The sequence below is a fragment of the Streptopelia decaocto genome, assembly GCF_964273445.1.
Source record: "Streptopelia decaocto genome assembly, chromosome: 2".
Lineage (NCBI taxonomy): Eukaryota > Metazoa > Chordata > Aves > Columbiformes > Columbidae > Streptopelia > Streptopelia decaocto.
This window is the reverse complement of record NC_138655.1, coordinates 1,748,439-1,764,166: the sequence shown is the minus strand read 5'-3', so window position 1 is coordinate 1,764,166 and position 15,728 is coordinate 1,748,439. Positions and strand designations below refer to the sequence as shown.

At 49.9% G+C, this 15,728-nt stretch overlaps 1 protein-coding gene across 1 annotated transcript in view; it reads right to left on the bottom strand.

Moving 5' to 3' along the window:
- ZC3H3 (zinc finger CCCH-type containing 3) overlaps positions 1-13,896 on the bottom strand; it is a 202,674-nt gene extending 188,778 nt beyond the window's left edge. The window contains exons 1-3 of the mRNA XM_082047074.1: positions 13,827-13,896; positions 9,938-11,348; positions 8,311-8,489 (exon numbers count right to left, since the gene is read on the bottom strand). Coding sequence (XP_081903200.1) covers positions 8,311-8,489; positions 9,938-11,348; positions 13,827-13,872 — 1,636 coding nt within the window. The 5' untranslated portion in view covers positions 13,873-13,896. The remainder of the gene's footprint in view (positions 1-8,310; positions 8,490-9,937; positions 11,349-13,826) is intronic.
- Between the last annotated feature and the right edge of the window lie 1,832 nt (positions 13,897-15,728).

Sequence of the window (15,728 nt, the reverse complement as noted above, 5' to 3'; positions counted from 1 at the left end):
AAGATTTTAAATGGGGAAAAGACAAAAATTAGTCTCGTAGATGTGCACGTAGCGGATGCAACATAGGACAGGCTCAAAACTGACTCTTGCTCTGGCCACGAAACGGTCCCTGCTGCGGTTCCTCGTTTATTTGGTTTCCTTTGCCAACAGAGATGGTAACGCAGCCCCTCTGTGCCACCGTACCAAACCACCATTTCATTAATTAAACCCTACAAAGCACTCTGAACACACAAAGCGCCGAGTAATGATATTATTCCCACCTCAGCACGAGTCTCCCCACTTTCCAAAGCCAAAGAGGGGAAGAATGAACCTTCACAACGCATCTGGAGACGTCCCTGAGCGCACAGCTCAGGAATGAAACCTGCAGCTTGTGTCCCACCACCTACCTGTCCCCAGCAAAATCCAAAAGCTACTAAGCAAGAGTTAATTTAATACGCAGACCGAGACTGACTATAAGCAGGATGAGGCTTTTCGAACAGTTGGGACACCAAAATATAGGTTCAACCGACGCGACGACACGACCGGGTTCTGCGCCGATCTCGCCCTGAGAGCAAAACAATTGTTTAAGAAATGGATCAAACGTAGTGACGTGATAAAGTAGAGTCCTAGAGGAACCTGCTTCTCGCTTTCTCTGTCTTCTGCTTTCAGTCTAAACAATCCCAAGCACATGGTTGAGAAAGTCCTGCCTGGAAGGGGACGTTACGAGAGGGGAAAAGCCACCGCGGAGCCTCTCGCCGGCATCTTTGTAATATCCCGCAATCCCCCCGGGCGGGCGGCCCGCGCCGCTGCTGAACGATGCACTTTTGGAATTCAATTAAAGCGATTATCTGTTGTGCCAAATAAATTGCGTGCAGCGTAGATCCTGCGGCATTTTACACCTTCGGGCTCATTATTTCCTTCCCCGTTTCCTCCTGTTTATGCGCTCTCAAATTAAATCGCTGATAATATGCGGCCAAATAAAAAACGAGCGCACCTTGGCCGAAGAAAATTGATTCTCCTTTTTTCCTGAACCGGGCGATTGCCAGGTTTTATATACTCTGTTCCTGGCGATCATTAGTAATTCAATTTTCTTTTTATTAGCCCCCTTATCTGCTGAGCAATATAGTGGCAGAGCTGACCTCTTTCGCACGGGTAAATGTTTAAAATCTTTTCCCTGATTAATTTTGCCAGTTAAGGAAAAGAGGAGAAATGGCCCGGCTCTTTGCCATCACAATGAATAAAGCTTAATGTTGATTGTGATGGAATTTCTAATGCCAAGGAAATTGATTGAACGCAGCAATTACACCGCAATAGTAACTCAAGGGAAATGGGATAGTTTTCTCCTGGCCGTAGCCTTTTGGTTATTTAAAACAATCCAATTTGCAAGGATAATTATATATTAGTGTTTTATCTGCCACTTGAAATGAACATGGGAGTTTTGATACCGGCCCGGCATTAGCAGGTTATTGCTGCAAATTACTCGATATCTGCTTTCTTTCACATCAAGACGAAATTAGGCCATCAATAACCAGAAAAAGGTGGACGGGGGAGATGCGAGGGGCACGAGTGCCCTCTGCAGGGCTGCGGGGAAGGGAGAGACACCCCAAAAATCCCCCATTCTCTCCCCGAGCGGCAAACGATGCACGACGCAGCTCCCCATCCGCAGAGCTGCCACGTCTTGGACATTAAAAGGAATTAAATCTTCATTTTAAGCGCTTACATCTAGAGAAAAAGCCTGGGGAATAAGAAACGCCAACAGGGCGAATGCCCGAACAGGGTGAACTTACCGGCGTTGCAGCCAAGGAGGGAGACAGCTTGATTCTTTATGTTTGCAAGGGTGAGGAAAGGTTCACAACCACAAGGAATCATCTGTCATCAAAAACAAGACTTGAGAAAGGGCCTCACCCTGTAAAATGTCAAATAAGAGCTGGGAGTAAAACGCTGTTGGGGAAAAGAAGGGATTGCTGCATCCATGGGATTTTTAGGAGAGGAGGAGCGGGAACATCTGCTATCACATCCAGATCAAACCTCACTTAGAGGCCGGTATTTTCCCTTAAAAACTGGTGATAAAATTCCCCGCACTTTTGGGAATAACCCAGTTTGGAGAAAGAGGATTAATGTTGCCCGAGCTAATCGGACAGCACCCGGTCAAAAAGTGGCGTTGGTTCGGAAGGACCCGCTCGGAAAGACGAGACTAACGATGGAGCAGAGAATAAAAGATGCAACGAACCCCGAGGGGTCCTGAGCTTTGTTTTTCCCTGACTCAAGGGCAGAAATTGTCACCTCCAAATGCTTCTAATAAGATGGAACAGAGTCGTCGCACCAGCTGTAACATGAGCTGAGCTGTTGCCGCACAAACAGCAGCGACACATTGCGAAGTTTACTGAAAATATATATATATATAAAATACAGCTTAATAAAAGAAACATCAAACCACAGTGTCCCGACAATGTCTCCGTTAGAAATATTTACTGATTGGTCTTCACTTTAAAGAAAAAGAAAACACAATGGGGTGTAAAATCCATTGGTGAGATTTTCAAAGCTGCCAGAGGTTCACGACTTCAAGGACTCACCTGTCAGCAAAAATAAGACTTGAGAAAGGGCCTCACCCTGTAAAATGTCAAATAAGAGCTGGGAGTGAAAGGCTGTTGGGAAAGAGGAGGGATTGCTGCATCCATAGGAATTTTAGGACAGGAGGAATGGGTTTATCCCTCTGTCATTGCATCCAGATCAATCCAACCTCACTTAAAAGTTGGTATTTTCCCTTAGAAACTGGTGGTAAAGTTCCCTGCACTTTTGGGAATAAATCAGTTTGGAGAAAAATGATAAATGTTGCCCAAGTTAATGGGACAGCACACGGCCAAAAAGTGATGTTGTCCCACCATATCCATCACAATTTTATTAGATTGGCTATTTGCTATAACAAATAAGCAACAGAAAACCAATTCAGGATAGACATTTGTCATTCAAACAGCATAATTACGACATATTGTTACTGGTAGGAAAGTTCCTCCTCAAATGACAGAGTAGGAGCCCAGTATTTATCCTCCAAATCACATCTTGTGGTTCAAATACCAAAAAACACCTGCTGCTTTTTATCCCCTTCATTCTGTCTATACCCAACAGCCTGACCTATAGATAAACGTATATGTGAAGCCTGAAATTCAGAAAAAAATCTGAAATGCACAGGTGCCGAATGAAGCAGAAATACAACTGTGAAGCTCAAATGAGGGGAAGGTCGGAGGCTCCATCAGGCTCGTGACGATGCCCAAAGCAAAGACACATTACCTGAGTCACAACTCCCACTAAAGCACCTATCTCATTATCTTCAAAAAGAGCCGAAGAAGTTAAATGTAAAGAAAGAACCTGGAAAAAAAAAAGAACTCTAATATTAAGGGCACATTAAGTACTAAGTGGTCAAGAAGTCTGACATCTGGTTTATCAACATTTACTTGGCTCTGCTGAGCAACAGAGTGTTTTCTATTCCTCCTCGCTTTGTTCAAGCACTTGAAATGGTCCTACACACACGTTCTGCCCCAGCACCAGCCCCGAATTAAAATACCTGGATGAATAGAGTGCTAAACTGCGTTAGAAACGCTCCACCGCTCAACGGGCCCATCAGAGCGACTTCAGTTTGGGACATACCCTGATTTCTGATGTTCTATTTAATCAAATGAGTATTTTGGAGTTAATCAAGAAGAGGTGAAAGTATAAAGCTCGTCATGCAAGCAGCCTAAATAATCTCTCTGGTCTGATCGCTGATCCTTAAATGAAAACATGGAAAGCGCTTCTGAATAGACCGTCGGGAAACGTGGATGTGAAACTGAGCAGCTGGGAGATCAAACATTTGGGGCTAAAAAGGGAACTGGATAGTCAGGAGATAGACAGGACTTGGCGTTACACGCTTAGGAGAGGCAGGATTAATGTCTTGGGTACGTATGGCTTGCACCACATATCCCAAAAGCTCGTTGAACAGGACAAACAAGAAAATAGCAAAGCTGTGTCACAACAGCGGAAGGGGCTGATGCGGCTTTTTTGCACAAGCGTGCTGGGTTGTCACCAGTTTGGTCCCCAGAGGTTCCCCAAGAGGATCCCAGTAACATCTCTGTACCCCATTTACTTCTCTCACACTTGTCTTCCAAGAAACAGCAAGACTTAAAACTCCACCACTCGCTTAATACCCTAATTAGCACAAGAAAAGAGAAATAAAAACAAATCCGCAAAACCTTTCAGATCATCTGAGACCCAGGAATTAAACCCACTTAAAGCCTCCACTTAGTCCTGTTTGCTATATGAAACCAGAAAACATCGACCACCATATACATAATGATACAATAATATAGGACCATTGTGAAACCAGAAGACAGCGAGCATCATATACATAATTATACATCTATATAGAACTACTGTGAAACCAGAAGATGCCATTATATACATAATTATACATTTAGAGGCACTGAACGTGACGTCTGAGCTGTTCCAAGCACTATCAGTGGCTACGCTCTCATCAGAGTTCATGATGCTGCCTTGCAAATGGTGCTGCCCCATCCAGTGTCTAATAACCTTTTTGTACTAAACCATATATGTCTCCCTGGGCAAAACAAAAATTCAAAGCACACAAGAATTGCTGAATTTCTCCAAATTTCTTCTAACTAGAGAAGGAAAGCATCCGTAAATCACTGGGCAGCTGCCTTGCCAGGCTGACAGTGGCCCGGGAAGGCACAAATCAAGTGCTTCGGGAACCCCCGAGATGATGGTACAAAAGAGGAGAGATTTGCAGCGACCCTGTACAATAGCAGCATTTAGTGCTTTATGTTCCAGCAGCAAAGAGAAAAAGAGAAGAGAGAGGAAGGAGGGTGGGAGGGAGGGAGAGAGAGAGAGAGAGAGGAAGAAAGGAGGGAGAGAGAGAGAGAGAGAGAGAGAGGAAGAAAGGAGGGAGAGAGAGAGAGAGAGAGAGGAAGGAAGGAGAGAGAGAGAGAGGAAGGAAGGAAGGAGAGAGAGAAAGAGAGGAAGGAAGGAAGGAAGGAGAGAGAGAAAGAGAGGAAGGAAGGAAGGAAGGAAGGAGAGAGAGAAAGAGAGGAAGGAAGGAAGGAGGGAAGGAAGGAAGGAGGGAAGGAAGGAAGGAGGGAAGGAAGGAAGGAGGGAAGGAAGGAAGGAGGGAAGGAAGGAAGGAGGGAGAGAGAGAGAGGAAGGAAGGAGGGAGAGAGAGAGAGGAAGGAAGGAGGGAGAGAGAGAGAGGAAGGAAGGAGGGAGAGAGAGAGAGGAAGGAAGGAGGGAGAGAGAGAGAGGAAGGAAGGAGGGAGAGAGAGAGAGGAAGGAAGGAGGGAGAGAGAGAGAGGAAGGAAGGAGGGAGAGAGAGAGAGGAAGGAAGGAGGGAGAGAGAGAGAGGAAGGAAGGAGGGAGAGAGAGAGAGGAAGGAAGGAGGGAGAGAGAGAGAGGAAGGAAGGAGGGGGAGAGAGAGAGAGGAAGGAAGGAGGGGGAGAGAGAGAGAGGAAGGAAGGAAGGAGGGGGAGAGAGAGAGAGAGAGGAAGGAAGGAAGGAGGGGGAGAGAGAGAGAGAGAGGAAGGAAGGAAGGAGGGGGGAGAGAGAGAGAGAGGGGAAGGAAGGAAGGAGGGGGAGAGAGAGAGAGAGGAAGGAAGGAGGGAAGAGAGAGGGGAGTAAGGAGGGGGAGGGGGGAGGAGGGGGGAGGAGAGAGAAGGAAGGAGGGAGGAGAGCAGCAGAAACTGAAAGAACTTTCAATAACATCGTTCTGTCGCATCTTGAGAACCTCTCCAGGAAGAGGACACACAGCCAAGTTCTCACAATCACTACGCCAACAAAAAAATACACCCAGCAAGAGAAAAGTTTAAAAAACATTCCATAATTACGGTGGGGAAGTATTTTTAATTCACCGAGGCATCAGTGTCCATGTTCCCACAGTGAGGCACGGGGAATAAGGAGGATTCGTGGCACTCATGAAAGGAGGAAGAGCCAAGAGCACAAGCTTATATCTGCTCTATCTACATATTTTCAGCTCTATGCAGTTTAAGATCAAAAATCTTTTCAGTATGGGAAGTTCACCTTCAATCAAGGAACTCAGATTGACAATACTCAGTATCTCAACTTCCACATATGTAAAATGCTGTTGCAAATTCAAATTCATCCGTATTTCTAGAGTTTACAGCAGAGCTGCTCATATGAGGCTCTCGGCAAGCAAAGTAAACTCTTTAAAAAGGAGCTTTACAGCATAAAGATTTATTCAATGACTCATACTGGCGAAAGGTCCCCTACAAGCCCCCAAATCAAGCGACCGTTTGAATGCTGAACTATGCCCACTTTGAGCTCTCCCTGCTAAATAAGTGAGCTGTATGGCAATGATTTTACTACTCAGAGGTCAGTGGACAAGCCCAATTCAAGTTCAATATTGATCATTTAGCTTAAGTAGACGCACGCTAAATTTAATTAATTATTTAGAGATAGAAGGTTGTATAATTTTCAGTATTCTCTTTGCTTCGTGTTACTTAGTAAGTCGGATTTGCTAAAATTTTAAGCTGTAAAGTTCTGCTCATTGTTACTAAAAGCAGCTACAAACTACACTGAACACTTGCAAGATAAGGTCTGGTTTGCACTTCGCTAAGAAAGGATTTATTCAGACAAAACAGCACCTGCAAGGCCACGAACCATAAACATTGTCTACAGCTGAACAAAACAAAGGCACACATGGAATGGGATAAAAAGATCCAATGAGAAGCAAGAAGACCTCAAAGTGAAATATTGCTATTGGACTGAATCATGGTGTGAATGGTCTGTAAAGATAGAAAAGTTTGTGGTTTTCTATGCTCACAAAGGATCTCTGTGCAGGTACCCAGCTCGAGCCAGCCCTTCTGCTATTCTACTCCACTAAATTCTTTATTTTCTAATAATTTTGTCTCCTGAAAGTCTGCTCTGCATATGGTATCAGGCTGTGCTGGTATCCAGTTTGTTGCTGGAGTTCTAAAATAGACTCCGGAGCAAATGGTTATCAGGGAGAGAAGAATCCTGACAGTTTGCACCACAACAGATACAGCCTCGCCTGAAAGTTCGTCTCTGGAGCCCCAAGAAACGGCCCCTGGAGCGAACGGTTATCAGGAAGGAAAGACACTTGACAATTTGCTTCATGAACGGGTACAGGCATCTGGAGGGAAGATCAGCAGTATTCAGCTTGGCATATCTCCCCTGTGCAGCAAATAACAGAGTGAACCCACCATCGAACTCTCTGAAGTTGTGCTTCCCTTTAAGAAATCTAAACATTGCTCTGCAGCAAGCAGAACCCTAAATTACTCCCCCACAACAGCCTCTCCCATCCTTCCAAACCCCTCCTCAAACACACACAAGATGAGAACATTCTTTTTCCTCTCCTCCCACAAAAAACTTTTCCCTTTCCTGAACCTCGAGCCCCCGTTCTTGTCTTTTCGCCCGTCAAAACACGGCAACATCTCGACATGAAATAACTATAATCACGCCTGTAAACTCGGTAGTTGAAGCGCAGAACAGGAAACCACTGACGTGTCTACATGAAAACAGAAGCTTGACAGCTTTACTTTTAGAGACAGATCGTAGCAACGTCACGGCCTGAACAGCCCTCCCCATTTAAGGGACACTGACCGCAGGGTCCACGCCACAGGCGAGCAAAAATGTGCTTTGTATACACTTTAAAAACTAAATTTCAGGGTGGTGGAGCCATTTGTCCATGATACCGTCAATACTGAACAGTACAACCAAACTCTGAGGCAGAAACATCACAAAAAACTTTCACACACATGTAGCTGCTCCTCCCCAAGCAGCCGATATCTCCTCCAATCGTTGCCAACCCAAAACTACCTGTTCATAAAAACATGACGGACATGGCATTCCTCTAATTAGCACTATTTTAAGCAAATTACATACAAAACCTAAACGCCCACAGACATCACACTGGGATACAGGTGCATGAGGTAGGTCTGTAGTTGCTAGAGGAGAATCTCGTGACATACACAAAATTGTGGCTGGTGTAAAACGAGAGATTCGTCTTACAGATGTATTTCTGCCTCTGCCATCCCCTTCCATCCTTGAGCACTTTCCTATTTGACACTTGCAAGTCCAGCAAAACCACTTTAAAAGCAAGAAGCAGCTTTAAAACGGTCTCATCTGGAGATACCAAGCTCTGGGGTAAAGTAAAAACGTTACTCCAGCCCAACTTCAGCTCCGGGATCAACAACAGCAGATTCACCTCCTGCAGAACCTGGTAACCCATTTCTAAATCCCAAAATCTTCCCTCAGAACTGATTTGTCGGCACGGGGTCCCCGTCATCCCTCAGGGATGGTTGTTCCTACCTTCCCTGGTGGAGCCCGGCAGGCGGCAGAGCCTGTGCTTGGTGATCTGCACCAGACCTTTGGGTGAGGAACGTTTCGGCGTCGCGGGTTTTCCCCGCGAGGAGTTTTTCTTCCTGAGGTGGAAGTGGCTTTTCTGAGGCGCGGTGGGCAAGGAGCTGCTCTTCTTATCCAGTGGGGAACTGCGGAGGGGAACGTCGCACAGTTAGAAGAGGTGACAAAAACGCACTTTATCCCCTTGCCCAGAGCTGAGAAGAAAAGCTGCATCACCACGTTCCACCCTTCTAACTTACCCAAGGGCGATAAGAAGCATCAAAGAGAAAGTTACAAATAAACGGGCAAGTGGGATGAATTTTTGGCAAAGTACAGATGGAGAATGAGGTATTTGACAGCCTACCTCAATCAACTCATTCCCTCCTGTTTTCTGCTCAGGGGAGAGGATGCCGTCCTTTAGTGAGATGAGGAGAGGGTCCTGTCTCCCTGACTGCCAAAAAATCCCCAGAAATCCAAGCTTCTATAGGCACTTTGCTCCAGAGTGATTTTCCCAGCACGATCCACCCACAGACACTTTCCCCAGCAAACCAGGAGGGTTTTCAGCTGCGGTGAAACACCAAGCAGAGGATCTGGGAAACAGAAGCTGGAAGGGAGGCACCAGATTCTCAATCGGTGCCGTGTTACGAGCTCATTGAGTCACGGAGAATAGTTATTTAGGCCTCAATTTTCAAGAGCTTGAGCATGGCGTTATTGCGGCAAGGAAGGAGCCAAACCACATGTGGACTGCACTGAGGGTGTGTCCGAGTTCGGTGGTAGAGAAATGACACAGCTGAGCCACCAACCCTCGCCCCATCCCGCTGAACCCTCCCCTGCCAAGAAAAATCCAGCCCTGGCGAGAAATATCAACACAAAACACACAAAAAACACCATAAAAAAGGCCCTCATGGCACTTCCATGGCTTTCACAGAATGTTTGGACCCAATCTTTTATCTGCTTCCCCTTGATTCCAGTGCAAAGCCCTTTTGCAGATAACTTGTCCCACACGCCTTCTCCTTCAGCCGAGCTTCATTTAGAACCTTCCCATTGTACTCTGGCTCTATCAGACATGGTCAAGGGTGAAAATTTGCTCCACAAGACCCCAGAACATCACGGACAGTGGTTCTCCCCAGCCTGCACAGTTCATCTCCCATCCCAAGGTCTACGAAATGCTTTACAGGGACAGATCATCATGATTCAAGCCACTTCTCATCCTTTCCCCAGCCCTCAACACAATAAAATTATAGGAATTTGAAAACAAATCAATAAAGGAAGACAGTACCTTCCTTCCCTTTGAATATTAGTCTGTTATTCAGGGCAGGGAGGAGACCCCAAAGTGCTGCAGTAAAATCTTTGGAGAATGAGAGGAGAAGAAAACCCAGCTCTGTTTTAAAGGTTCAAGTCAGAGTTTATACAGACTGAAAACAATTAAAACCTGAGGCCTTGAACCCTGGAAAGCTCCAGAGAGAACAAAGTCACCACACTTGGAAAGAGAAAAACAAAGACAACCTCTAGCATACAACAATTTCACTTAAAGCCACGACTTACGTGAAGCCAGCGGACACAAAACACGACACTGTTAAGACGACCAGCAGCTTACCCCAAATTTCCTTTTCTCTTGATGATTTTTGTCCGACTCTTCACTTTGTAACTGGACAATGCAGCATCGCCCAAGGAGGACTTGGCCCCGCCGAGACCGACACCAGACGCTGCGCTCAGAGGCGCCGGGACGGCGCTGGTTCGAAGGAGATCAAGGGCTGGAGGTTTTTTGTGATCCTCGGATCGCCACCTGAACGCCGATTTGGAGGTGGAAGGCAAGGCCTGCAGGCTGGAAGCTTTCCACTTATATTTACTGGGAGAAACACCCAGTTTGGACTGGAGTCCCGATTTCTTCAGTTTTGCACCCAAGTCGGCTTTCGGCAATGGTTTAGCAACTTTTTCTGCTCCAGCATTGACCTTCTTAGCGCTTTCCGATGCTCTAGGGCTGACCCACCTCTTCACAGGACGAGAGCATTTCCCAGGGTTTGCGACCCACGTGTAATTAGTTTTCCTAAACTTCGGAGCTTTGCCGGAGACGGGTATTGAGGCAGCTCTTTGGAGAGCAGCGGTTTTGGGGACTACAGAAAACCTGCTTTTCATTGGAGTCACCCCAGCCACCAAAGTTGCGGTTTGAGCAGGCCTGGAGCGCATTGCGTTGTTTCCAAGGAGCTTCGGTTCTCTGGAAGCATCCGTGACCTGCTCACAACCGGCCTGCCCTGGAGCCAGCGGTTCTGCCTTCACCCGAACCAAGTGTTGAGCCGGCTCACGATCCGGCACCACTGAAAGTTGCTGTGGCTCCGATTTCAGCGTCACAGCGCTTTCGCTGGTGCTTGCGCAGGAGGTCAGGGAGTTCGCGACCACGTTGCTGGCCTGACACACTATTCGAGGCTTATCCGGCACACTCACGTACGCTGAACTCACAAACCGGTGAGATGAGTTGAATGAAATGGAGAGAGAGGGTCGTCTCTCTTCACTTTGGCTCATGTACAGAGATTTCTGCGCATCTTTACTGTCTCCCGGCACAGTGACGAGTGTTTTCAGCCCCGAAAATTCACAGTAAGAACCCACACCGTCAAAATCTTTCGCATCTCCAAACGGGTCGGCTCTCTGAGGCAGCTGGATCCCCACGACGATATTTCCATCTGTGGTTAAGTCCACATGTCTCTCCGGGGATGATTCTGGTGGCTCGGGGACCTGGCTGTCCCCACGGCTTCCAAAAGCGCAAGACGTGCTGGCACTTCCACCGCTTCCAATATCACATGCTGACCCCGGCGGCCGGTTGACGAGGGAATATTTTTTCCTCCAGGAGGGACCTTGGTGCAGCTGGAAATCCCTGGGGGGCTGCTGGGGATACCTGGCCGAAAACGTCCCCCTCCTGAAGGCGGATTGGCGGGGATTGTTCCACCTCGGTGCCGCCGATGGCGGCGGCCGTGGCGCGTCCCCATGCGTGTTTTTATGGTTGTTTATAAGACCTAAGGAGAAGAAAACAAGAGTCTGTTAATCATAATCCATGGGTGTTTGACAGCACCGCAGCATCGGTTTTCTTCACGCTGCAATGAGGACAATCGCTCAGGCCACATTTCAGATAACCAGCACTGGAAGGCAACACTTAAAAATCTCCCTCAATTCTCATGAAAATCAATAACAAAAGCAATTTCGCAGGACAACACAACGCAGGTCTGAACCACAGACTCACTAACACACCCTTAACACACTCCACTAGTGCTGTCGGCCACATTTTGCCCCAAGAAGAGACTGGACAACACCCTCAGACACATGGTGTGAACTGTGGGGTTGTCCTGTGCAGGGACAGGAGCTGGACTCGATGATCCTTGTGGGTCCCTTCCAACTCGGGACATTCTATGATTTACGCTCTCTTTTATGTGCCTAAACAGATGCTTGAATTATTGTTTTTGGAGCCTGGTATTTAAAAAATGATACTTTTATCTCCAGATATCTTTTCAGGACAGTCTCTGAAGGGTGTGCTTGTGCACATAACCCAGAACAGCCATCACCAGCCCCAAACAAAACTCATAGAATCACTGAGGTTAGAAAAGACCTTGAAGATTATCGAGTCCAACTGCTCCCCCACCCCTGGCACCACCCCATGTCCCTGAGAACCTCATCTCCACATCTGTTCGACCCCTCCAAGGATGGTGACTCCACCACTGCCCTGGGCAGCCTGTTCCAATGCCCGACAGCCCTTTCTGGGAAGAAATTGTTCCCAAGATCCAACCTCAACTTCCTTTGGTGCAACTTGAGGCCATTTCCCCTCATTCTATCACTCATTACTTGGGAGAAGAGACCAACCACTATCTCACTACAACCTCCTTTCAGGCAGTTCAGAGATCAGAAGGTCTCCTCTCAGCTCCTGTTCTCCAGCTGAACCCTTCAGGTCCCTCAGCTGCTCCCATCACACTTGTGCTCCAGCCCTTCACCAGATTCATGGCTTTTCTCACTCAAACCAGTGATGAGGAGGCTCTGGGGTGGCCCCAGCTCCACTATTGAGTCACTGCACATCCCTCTGCCAAACCACCACACCTCCCCAGCGCTTTGGTGTACAAACAAAGTCATTTGGATAATAGATACACGTTGATTAGGAAGGTCCTGTACACAGTGCTTAGAAAACCCTCCCAATAAAATGAATTATCAGAGGATTTTTGAGAGGAAATATCATTTTGGGGTGCGCAGAGCAAGTTAGCACTAAGAATAAAAACCAATGCTTATTTTGCTACAGGCTGCCCAGGGCAGTGGTGGAGTCACCATTCCTGGAGGGGTTTAAAAGGCATTTAGACAAGGTTCTTAGGGACATGGTTTAGTGCTAGAGCCAGGCTATGGTTGGACTCGATGATCCTGAGGGTCTCTTCCAACCGAAATGATTATATTCTATGATTCTAGGAAAGGACAAATATATCCCCCACACACACTCCTCCACCATGATTAAGACTCAAGGGACAGAGGGTGACGGGCACGTCCCACCTCTTTGTCACCATCCCCAGGGGCTGCAGCGCAGGGGACAACCCCTATCCCCCCAGCCAGAAGGGTCACTGATCCTACAGGGACCACTAACATGGGGATGCCCCCCATGGGGACCCCCAAACCTCCCCAGTTCTCTCTGGGCTCCTTCCCTCCCTGCCCAGCACTCCTGGGTCCTCTACCCTCCCCCACCCCGCAGGCCCTTCCCAGGCCTCACCCCTCCCCCTTCCCGGCACTCCTGGGTTCTTCCCCACCCCCACCCCCCCGCCTCGCTCAGGCCCTCGGATCCTCCCTTAAGACTCCAAGGTCTCCTTCCCAAACCCCCCCTCCCCAAAGGACACCCTCACAACCCGCCCCTCCCCCCCCGTAGACTCCTCCCCCCCGTAGACTCCTCCCCTCAAAACCCGCTCCCCCCCACTCGGGTCCCCTCACAGCCCACCCCACATCGACTCCTGAGTCCCCTCAAACCCGCTCCCCCCCATCGTCTCCTGGGTCCCCTCACAACCCGACTCTCCCTAACCCGGGTCCCCTCACAGCCCCCGCCCCCCATCGACTTCTGGGTCCCCTCACAACCTGAGCCCCCCCGCGTCCCCGGGCCCCCTCACCGCCCCCCTCCATCGACTCCTGGGTCCCCTCCCAACCCAACGCCCCCCATCGACTTCTGAGTCCCCCCAAAACCCACCCCCCGCCCCAGGTCCCCTCACAACCCACCCCGCCCCATCGACTCCTGAGTCCACTCACAACTCGACCCCGCTCCAGGTCCCCTCACATCTCGCCAACCCCTCCCCGGGTCTCCTCACAACCCACCCCCCCACACCCATCGACTCCTGAGTCCCCTCATAACCTGCCCCCCCCCCCCACCGTGTTCCCCCACAACCCGCCCCCCCCGCGTCCCCTCACAACCCACCCGTCCCCTTCCCCCGGTCTCCCAGGTCCCCTCCGAGCAGCCTCTCCCCCGTTCCCCCGGTCCGTACCCTGCAGCAGCCGGATCTGCCGCCACAGCCGCTCCCTCTCCTCCATCCCCGCAGCGCTGCCGCCCGGCCCCGCCCCGTCACGTCATCGCCCCGCGCCGGGCCGTTGGCTGGTCACGTGAGTGCGCGGCGGCCGTTGCTTGGCAACGGAAGGAGCTGCGGCCTATGCGGCCTGAGCCCTGGGCCTTGTGCTGGGCCCGGGCGGCTGCGGCTCCTTCCATCCCTGGCCCCAGCCCAGTCTGGTCTGGCTGGTCCCATCCCCTGGCCCCAGCCCAGTCTGGTCTGGCTGGCCCCATCCCCTGGCCCCAGCCTGGGCTAACCCGGCTGTCCCCAGCCCGGCCTGGTCCAGCTGTTCCCATCTCCTGTCCCAGTGTGGGCTGCCCCAACTGTCACCTGTCCCCAGCCCAGCCTGGCCCAGCTGTCCCAGACTCTATCCCCAGCCCAGCTCAGACTCGCTGTCCTCATCCCCTGTCCCCATCTCAGCCTGGTCCTGTTGTCCCCATCCTTTCTCCCCAGACTCAGCTATCCCAGCTGTCCCCTGTCCCTAATCTCAGCCCAGTCCTGCTGTCCCCATCCCTTGTCCCTAGCTTGGGCTATCCCGGCTGTCCCTTGTCCCCAGCCCAACCTGGTCCAGCTGTCCCCAGCCCAGCTTAGTCTTGCTGTCCCCATCCCCTGTCCCCATCTCAGCCTGGTGCAACTGTCCCCATCCCCTGCCCCCAGACTGGGCTGTCCTGGCTGTTGCTCGTCTTCAGCACAGCCTGGTCCAGCTGTCCCCATCTCCTGTCCCCAGCCTGAGCTAACCTGGCTGTCCCTTGTCCCCAGGCCAGCTTGGTCTGGCTGTCCCCAGCCCAGCTCAGTCTCATTGTCCCCATCTCATGTCCCCAGCTCTGGCTGTCCCCATCCCCTGTCCCCAGCCCAGTGTGGTCCAGGTGTCCCCATCCCCTCTCCCCAGCCTGTGCTATCCCAGCTGTCCCCTGTCCCTAATCTCAGCCCAGTCCTGCTGTCCCCACCCCCTGTCCCCATCTCAGCCTGGCCCAGCTCTCCCCATCCCCTGTCCCCTGCCCCTCTCTGCCCTCTTCCATCACCAGTGTCTCCCAGCAGCCCAGGATTTCCCGGTGACCCCATAGAACAACTTTATTTTACCCATCAACCACACGCATCCTTATTTCTCCCACTTCAGCTGTAATTCTTAAAAACATTTTGCAGGACCCCCAGTCCCGAAGCAAAGCCACAAAGGTGACTTCTGCTAGTGGAGAAAACTGTCAATGTTCTCATATTCCTGCAAGAATGGGGAAATTTGGTTCTTAATTTAAAATCTTCACTGTGCGTTAGATGTGCCGGTAAAACTTCAGCAGCAAAAGAGCAAAATAGTTGCTGCAGTCGGGGTAATTTTGAGATGTCACCTGAGCCTGGGAATTTGCAGCTTCTAATTAAGTAAGAAAAGAGGGTAATACAGAATCCCAGAATGTCAGGGATTGGAAGGGCCCTGGAAAGCTCATCCAGTGCAATCCCCCCATGGAGCAGGAACACCCAGATGAGGTTACACAGGAAGGTGTCCAGGCGGGTTGGAATGTCTGCAGAGGAGACTCCACAGTCACCCTGGGCAACCTGGGCCAGGCTCTGCCACCCTCACTGGGAACAAGTTTCTTCTCAGATTTAAGTGGAACCTCCTGTGTTCCAGTTTGTACCCATTACCCCTTGTCCTATCATTGGTTGTCACCGAGAAGAGCCTGGCTCCATCCTCCTGACACTCCCCCTTTATATCTCTGTAAACATGAATGAGGTCACCCCTCAGTGTCCTCTTGTCCAGCTCCAGAGCCCCAGCTCCCCCAGCCTTTCCTCACACGGGAGATGCTCCACTCCCTTCAGCATCTTTGTTGCCCTGCGCTGGACTCTCTCCAGCAG